The sequence below is a fragment of the Microtus ochrogaster genome, chromosome 8 (assembly GCF_000317375.1).
Source record: "Microtus ochrogaster isolate Prairie Vole_2 chromosome 8, MicOch1.0, whole genome shotgun sequence".
Taxonomy (NCBI): Eukaryota; Metazoa; Chordata; class Mammalia; order Rodentia; family Cricetidae; genus Microtus; species Microtus ochrogaster.
In genome coordinates, this window is record NC_022015.1 from 85,681,345 (window position 1) to 85,689,627 (window position 8,283).

General features: G+C 48.1%; 1 protein-coding gene across 6 annotated transcripts in view; it reads right to left on the reverse strand.

Moving 5' to 3' along the window:
* Window positions 1-4,638: 4,638 nt before the first annotated feature.
* The window catches only part of Gfra1 (GDNF family receptor alpha 1), a 218,765-nt gene continuing 215,120 nt past the window's right edge, over window positions 4,639-8,283 (reverse strand). For all 6 annotated transcript variants that reach the window (XM_026781276.1, XM_026781277.1, XM_026781274.1 and 3 more), the window contains 2 exons: window positions 6,145-6,198; window positions 4,639-5,203 (listed from right to left, as the gene is read on the reverse strand). In XM_026781276.1, the coding sequence (XP_026637077.1) occupies window positions 5,048-5,203; window positions 6,145-6,198 (210 nt within the window). In that variant the 3' untranslated portion in view covers window positions 4,639-5,047. The remainder of the gene's footprint in view (window positions 5,204-6,144; window positions 6,199-8,283) is intronic.

Consider the following 8,283-nt stretch of genomic DNA (forward strand, 5'->3'; position numbering starts at 1 on the left):
TCTGTTGGGATTAGTTGGTCATGCCCAATTCCTCCAAGGACGACTGCTCAAGTCTCAGTTCTTGGCAGGAAACACGGTGAGCTGAGCATCTTCCTAGACCCAGGAGTATCCCAGTCCACTGTAAGTGCCACTCAAGGTCAGGACAGCTATGTGCCTGGACAGTTCTTGCTGCCATGGGGCAGGATGAAGCCCTTTGGTGTCCCATGTTTTTCAGGCAACCAGCATTTTAAAAGTGTTTGTTATAGGCTGGACCTACGAGGGAGGGCATTAAGCCCGGAGCAATGTTATGACTGAAACGGTCTGTCTCTGGTCAGGCTCCTGGCATCCCCTATAAGATGAAAGTGGAGACTAGAAAGGAGGTTTCAGAGTGTGTTAAAGAGAGAAAACCCAGAGAATTCCTTCTGTTGGTGCTGGTGCTGGGCTTGGCAGCTGCCCTGGAGTGGAAATGAAATCCTCCTTGTGGCAGTGGGACAAGATGTTGATACTGGCACCTGCCAGCGGCAGACAGCCGAAGTCACAGCTGCGTTGGTCAAATGAGCTTGGAGACAGACCTTCGGGGCCTCGGAGGCCTTGATGACGAGCAGCAGGCTGGAGCAGTCTGCAGGCAGCTTATTGCAATTGGGTTTATGTGCTTTCCCCACCCCTCCAGGCTGGGGCTCAGAACTCATCAGAAATGCAGGTGGCACGTTCAGATGAAGAGTCACTCTGAGCTGCCTCTGGGACTACCAGGGAGACCCCCAGATAGCAAAAGGATTTCCATGAGGGCTTGGGGACAGGGTAACCTAAGTGAAGAGGGCTCTCAAGAGAGGGGGAGAGGGAGAGGCAGGCATTCCCGATTTGATGCTGCATCACCTGACTCCGGACAGGCTTCCTTCCACAAGATGAGCATCTGACGGGACGTGGCTGGACATTGGCAGCATTTAATTCAGAGTGACTGGGGTGCAGATTACGTTAGAAGAGACTCTATGATATACTCAGGCAATAAAGGAAAAGGGAAATGCGGCGGCGTTACCAATCAACAGGACGGTGACCAAACCAACCACAGCTTAAGACATCTCTCTCCCTGGGAAATGGACATCCTACAGAGTGCGTACAGAGGCACAGGAGGGGCCCACGGGAGTAAGGCCTCTGCAGCCAGACTATCATTCCTCAGTAACGGTTCTTCGTGCAGAATTCTAGAAAAGACTTAAACCTGCTCAGTAAGAAAAGCTGCATCAAAGTGAAGACATGTCAGATAAAGACATGAGATTCCTTGCTCAGGATGAGAAACACAGCTCTTAGGGTTACCCAGCCACATGCCCTAGCCTTTTACTCCAGGGTTTCTAAAAGCAAAGTCCTCCCTCATCACCATCTTGTCTAGCTTCCTTTCCAAAGACCTCCCGACTCTCTCAGGACACCGGCTGTTTTATCAGAAGAACATGGCCCCAGAGAGGGGCATCAGCAAAGTCAACAGCCCATTGGCTGTCTTGGCAGCTTGCTGCACCTTGATTTCACTTCATCTCTCCAACCCCTGTTGGCTCAGGGAAGATGGACCACCTGGTGCCACAGTGCCCAGGCCATGGTAATTCACTGCCATCTGTTGCTGTGGTTTTTCTTACAAAGATGGGTCTCCCATGGTCTCATTCACTCAGGCAAAGAGCACAAGCAACACCAGCAGAGACTGCAGGGAGGTGACTCACGGAGACCAGAGCGGCATTCAAAAAGCAGAATGAGAGCTTACTTAAGCAACCCTCCTCTGGTCCACATGGATCAGGAAAGTTGTGCATGTCTGGCTATGTGAATAAAAACACATTTCCCAACGATAGCTCCTCTGAGTCCACTATTTTGTAAGTAATAACTGAAGAACGTTTATGTTGGAATCTAAGAAAATAATTGCTAATTATATAAACCCCCACTGCTTTTATGTCTCTTTTCCTAACTAAACATTGATTCAAACACACTTTCACCCTCTCTTGTCTCTGACTCAGCAGATGGGATGTTTGGGAATGTCTGACTTACAGACAAGGATTAAACTCAGGACTCTGGGGAGTTCCTGTGGTGTATTGGGATGAACTTGAAGCTATAACTTTAGACATTTCTGCTTAACTACAAGACATGGAATTGCCTTCCAAACAAAATAGAAACCACCTTCCAATCACACCTAGATACAATTCGCTTTACTCGATGAAAAATAACCCTTTGCAATGTGCAATGTCTACTTTTTTCTATTAGAGGTTTAAAAAAAAAATCAGATGTGGAAAAAGGTAGCGTTTCATGCCGAATCCCCTCCCTGCTGTGCGCATCTCTCCTCCTGTGCTCTCTGACAAACTCACAAAGGCTATCTGCTCTAGGACATTCAAGGTCGAGCTGAACTACTGTGCTTCTACTCCGTGAGGCTCTGTCGCCTTCTCTCTGAAGTAGGGCAGGCTAGATTCCGAATCACTCTGGACACACCTGTCTGCTATGCTAGCAAAGCCACTTCCTTCCTTGAGGAACTTTCTGTAAGGAATCCAACCCCAGCAGACCAAACCTTGGTCTGTGAGAAGGGAAAGCAGAGGGATACAAAGTGTCAAATTGCTCATCAGGGCTCTAGGAGGGTCAGGGGAGAAGGCGGCCATGTTTCCTCTCCACTCTCCAGACAAATCTGTCAATCTCATGTGTCAAGTTGAGAATGACAAGCCCGCTAACTTGAGTTGGTTTTCTAAGTCTCCCCACCACAAAGACCCTAAGCAAGGCCCCGCCCACTGTTTATCGCCTCAGCTACTTGCTTTCAAACTGAGGATTTGATAGCACTTATGTTTTCATTTCTGAAAGAAAACCAGATTTTTGTTGGCAAGAGCTTTTCCAAGTTCGATTTGCATGTTGCATAACTATGAGTTCTTGGTTGAAGGCTGCCCTTGTTAGCATAGGACTCCTGTTTCCTCTGTGGTCCTCTGAAGCTAATTAGGGCTGCAGTAGACTGCAGGGCTAATCGATAGCTTCCGAAGTGGATCCCACCCAGTCAGACCCACATGCAATTAGTCCAGTGTAGATACATGGAGATACCTTAATTAAAACCAAATATGCTCTGTAAGAGATACGCTCCCACATGACTGGCATCCTAAACGGCTTTGAGACACGCAAGGTGTTTATTCGCTATACGTACGAGTCTTCATGGAACTTCCCACTGATCAGGCATACGTGGATGCCGGATGCGTTTCCCCATGAAACATTTCGACATAAAAAAAAATGCTGCTACCGAGTATTTTACACTGGTATTCATTAGCATTTGGATATAAATGTGCCCAGACACCAAAAGAGCTGAAAACCAGGCTCATCTCTTGACTTTCACAGACTTCTTCCCCCTTTCCCGGGTGATCTGTTTTCATCCAAGGCCAATCTCAAAGGGCAGGGGCCAGGTACGTGTGCCCCAGGGCTCCTGCCTCTGTCTCTTTGAGGGTGGGAAGCAAGATCACACTTCCAGGGCTCCATGGAGGAAGAATTTCTTTCCTTTATTCACTTTTGGGGAAAGACGGTTGCCAGTAGGCAATCAGCTGAAGATTCTGAGCCTGACCATCTACAGCAGGGCTTAGATACACACGCAAGGGTCTGCTCAGGCGAAAAAGAGGACTCAGGAGGAGGTGTGAGGCTATGTAAGCCACATGTCCCATCAAGACAGTCCGATCTTGCTCTGTGTATCTTTGACAACCAATTCACCTTTCCAGACTCCATGTTAGCCCTCAAGATCCATAAAACAACCATTCCTTTCTGCAGGGGCACAGTCTGTGATAAAGGCCATAGGGGTAGATAGAGCAGATGCTGGGTGACCCTGAAACCAAACTGCTCTAAACGGTGACCACGACACCACAGTCAGGAGCGCGGATACTCCTGTGCACCCTGGCGGGGATCAACTTCGAAAGAGAGCAGCACAGGCTATCTTGTCCCCTGCGCCCAGTCATGATCAAAGCTGCCCTTGTCATAACATGAAAGCCAAGGTACTGAGGGTGTGCCAACTGCCAATCGTGCCACCAAACTGTGGCACCTTTACAAGGGGCTGCTGTTTTCTCCTGCCTGTCCACAGTAATGTGATGCAGTCTCAGCTAAAGCATGGGGGGGGGGGCCTCCTGGGGGCCTGCTTCCGAGAGCTGTTATTGGTGAAGTTAATATTGGGGCTGGCACTAATCATGAGAGGAAAACACGCTGCATGTGTCTGTATTAAACCATCAGTAAAAAACAAGGACGTATCGTTACTTTCAAAACGTAGAAAGCCAACAGTTGGAATCACTAAATAGTAAAGCAACACCTTTTCTACGTGTGACGTCGTAGGTGTAAAAAGCATTAAGAGTTGCACTTCAGCCATAGCCGGCTCCTGTTAAAGGGCTTCTCACTCAGGCAAGGTTCAGGAGAGGATCAGTCAGCAATCCCAGCGCTGTGTGAGGCCCGCGGCCGCCTCTCCTCTACTGGGCTGAATGACGGGTTCTCCATTTGGATGTGACTGGGTTTTTTGTTTTGTTGAGGGTCACAGAATTGTTGGTAGGTACATAAACACTGTGTGCAGAACGTACATAGAGAGGTGGACATTTTTAGTACAGGACGGAGGCCAACCTTCATTTGTCATCATTATCAGGGTGCAGTCATGTTAATACAATTCAAAGCTATTAAATAAGACAGGGAAGAATCTTTGTCAATAGCATCTCCTGTTCTAGCCAGTAGAGAGAACAGACTTTAAGCTGTTAAAACCATCACCGTCATCATCACCACCACCATCCTCACCACCATCCTCACCATCACCATCAAAAACACAGCCTTAAGATTGCTTTACATTCAGTTTACAAATGGTCCCCTTAACCCACACCGTGCCGTGGAGCCTTCTGAGTCTGGAGTCAGCCCTGTAGTGAGTGCTTCTTCCACAGAAGCCCCTGGGGGTCACGAGAAGCTTCCTTAAAAACAACAAAAGAGTTCCAGTTGGATGAAACCTCAGCAGAGCTTTTAGAACTGGATTTTCAGATATACAAGAGGACAGGAAACAGGTGGCTTAGTTTTGTTTGTTCTTTTCTCTCGCTTGTCTTTCCGTCTTTTCTGAATGCGGCTACAATGTTTCTGCCAAGGATACAGATAACAGGGTGGCTACAGTGGTGACCACCAGAGCAGGCAGTGAGCTCAGACTGCAACTGGGAGCAGCAGACATAGAATTTTTGTTTATGCGGCTGGAGGCACCAGCGAGACCATCCGTTTCATAATCAGGCTGTAAGAAAGAATGTTTTCGTTACCATCCGCGGCATGTATCCATTTCCTCATGCTATATTTCACCCGTGCTCTCTACCCCACTTTCCCTCTCTCTACCCGCAGACTCTCACAAAATGCTGCCCTGCGATTTAACCACTGAGATCCAAGTGGTAAGATATGGGTCCTTTGGATCAAGTGGGGGCTGATGCTTTCTGCTCACTCCTTCGCACACCCTTTTTGATGGAAAATGTCTAGTGGGGGGGGGGATCGCTACCTTTCTCTTTCTAGACCACCTAACAGCTGTGGCCTCCTCATTGGGGAGGGGGCTTCTTGCTGACTCTCTCCAGGGGGTAAGGCAGGAAGAACCATCTGGAAATGTGTGGCTCATGGAGAGACAGACGTTCACTATGAATGCCAGAGACAACCTGAATGAATCCCTAACTAACCCCGAGTTCCACAGGGCCAAAATCTTGTCTAGTTCCTCAGTGTGGGAGCTTAGGTCAGAACAGCATTGTTCTGTCTGGCCAGCACAGCTCTCTCTCTCTATGGTGTACACCTCCACTGCGCCATCACAGATGCTCGGGGCCGTGACACTACCTCCCCTCACAGCAGAGAAAGAGGGCACACAATACACCTAGCTATCTCCTCTTTGTTAAGAGTAGAGGGTCCAGAGGAGCTGCAGGTCAGGATCCTGGTCACTGACCTCAGGCATCGCTCAGCACAGAACAATGGATTTAGTGTTGAGGCTGGCTTTCTGGTGAAGATCACAAGTTGTACGTTTAGTTCTAACTTTGCACGGAATCTCAATTCTAAACCTTGCTCCAAAGTCAGGACATTACAGAGGGTGATGAGATCTTTTCTGACTCCAAGACCTTACTGATCTTCAAATATTACATATTATCTACCCAGTACAGAAGTCTATGTCCCTAAAAGAGAAGAACAAAAAGAAATAGCACTTACATCACTAAGACAGAGATGTGTACTGCCCGACACATTGGATTTCAGCTTCTGTGCCTGGAAAGAGACAAAAGGGGAAAAAGGCACTCAGACATAATAGGGAAGAGTAATTAATTATGACCCATTAATCAACAGTCTAGGGCAGGGCCGGATGATAAATACAGGAGCTACAACTCTGAGCCCCATCTGCAATTTACAACATCCAAGTGGCTGTCTAATAAAGAGGTAGCAAGTAAGGTTAATTTTAATTATATATTTTATTTAACTAACTGTATTATCATTTGAACATGGGATCAATATAAAAAAATTAATGAGATAGTTGGCATTCTTTCTTCCCAGGTCTTCAGAATTCTGTGGCTGACCCTGCCTGCGTGCCTGTTTCTGCTCAGGGCTGCCCTATTTCAGAGCCCCGTAGCTACCTGTCACTGTGTCTGCCGCAGGAGCAGTACAGGCTAGACCAGGAGGTAGCTACCTGTCACTGTGTCTGCTGCAAGAGCAGCACAGGCTAGACCAGGATGTAGCTACCTGTCACTGTGTCTGCTGCAGGAGCAGGATGCCGGAGAGACAGTTCTGAAGTGGTAACTCATTTATCTTTCTGGGTGCTAATTTGGGGAAAGGGCTTTTATTTTAAAACGCAGTAACAGACACGCCCACATACTAGTAACGGTCTCCCGGAAGCTTGTTGCTTTCCTTATTTTCCAACTCCTGCTCCAGGCTCCAGGCTCCAGATGTTTCCAATGCTGGGCCTGGAAGGGAGCTGAGAGAATTCAGGCCCTAAACTGTGTTCATGGGGCTGCCTGTTTCCACGGTTGGGGGTTAAAGCACCTCCACAGGGACTTGCAGACGGATGACCTGGAGGGCTCACACAGCACTACAGGCCCTGTGGTGGTCTGAGCGAGGGTGGCCCCCACAGACCCAGGTGTTTGGTTCCCTGTTGGTGAACTGTTTAGGAAGGAGGAGGAGGAGGAGGTATGTCAGGGGGGTGGGCTCTGAGCTTTCAAAAGTTCATGCCAGACCAAACCCCTCTCCCTCAGCTCCCTCCATCCCCCTCCCTCTCCTTCTCAGCCTCCTGTGTGTGGATCTGGATCAGGATGTAAAAGCTTTTAGCTCCATTGCTGCCGGTCTGCCTGCCTACTACCATGCTCCCCGCCATTATTAACCAAGACTAACTTTCTGAAATTATAAACAAGCCCCTAGTTAAATGACTTATTTTGTCGCTTTGGTCCTTGCTGTCTCTTTACAGCCACAGAGTAGTAACCAAGACAGACCCCGACACAGAACCTCAGAAACTGTCTCCAAGGTAGGTGCTAGTGAGTGGGCTGAGCAGTGAAGGCCTTAATCTCTCTTTACCTCTTAGCTGGGCTTATGCTTGAGGACCCGGTAAAAGGGACATTTCCCTCACTCAGACAATGGCAAGGAACGGACCATGACAATTACCCTCAGTACAAACTCATTTTATAAACACCAACAACTTAAGCCCAGAGGAGTTAAATGACTGATCACACTGCAAGATGCTTGCAGAGACAGAATGCAACCAGGACTGTTATGTGATGTTTAGTTTGTTTTTGACAAATAAAGCTTGCCTGGAGCTAGCCACTCGTGTACCATAGAGGCTGGGCAGTGGTGGTACACACCTTTAATCCTAGCATTTGGGAGGATGAAGCAGAAAGATTAGGAGGGCAAAGTCGTCCTGGGCTGCACGGGATTCAATCAAAGAAAGAGACTGGGTTGTGGAAGCTCACACCTTTAATCCCAGCATTGGGGCAGCGAAGAGAGGTACATAAGGTGGGAGGGGACAGGAGCTCATGACATTCAGCCTGAGGGTTTGCAGAGATAAGATAGTCCGTTTGGTTTGAGGACTCAGTAGAGGTAAGAATCTCTCTAGTGGCTGGCTTCTCTGATCTTTCAGCATTTACCCCCATGTCTGACTTTGGGTTTTGTTTTGTTTGTTTGTTTTTTAATTAGGACTAATTAGGACTATACAGTGATGGAGGAAGGCCATTGGTTAATTAAATAAAGAAGCTGCTTGCCCTGATAGGTTAGAACGTAGATGGGAGGAGTGAATGGAGCAAAATGCTAGGCAGAAGAGGAAGTGAGGTCAGACTCGACAGCTCCGGGCTCCCAGGCAGACGCCTCAGAGAG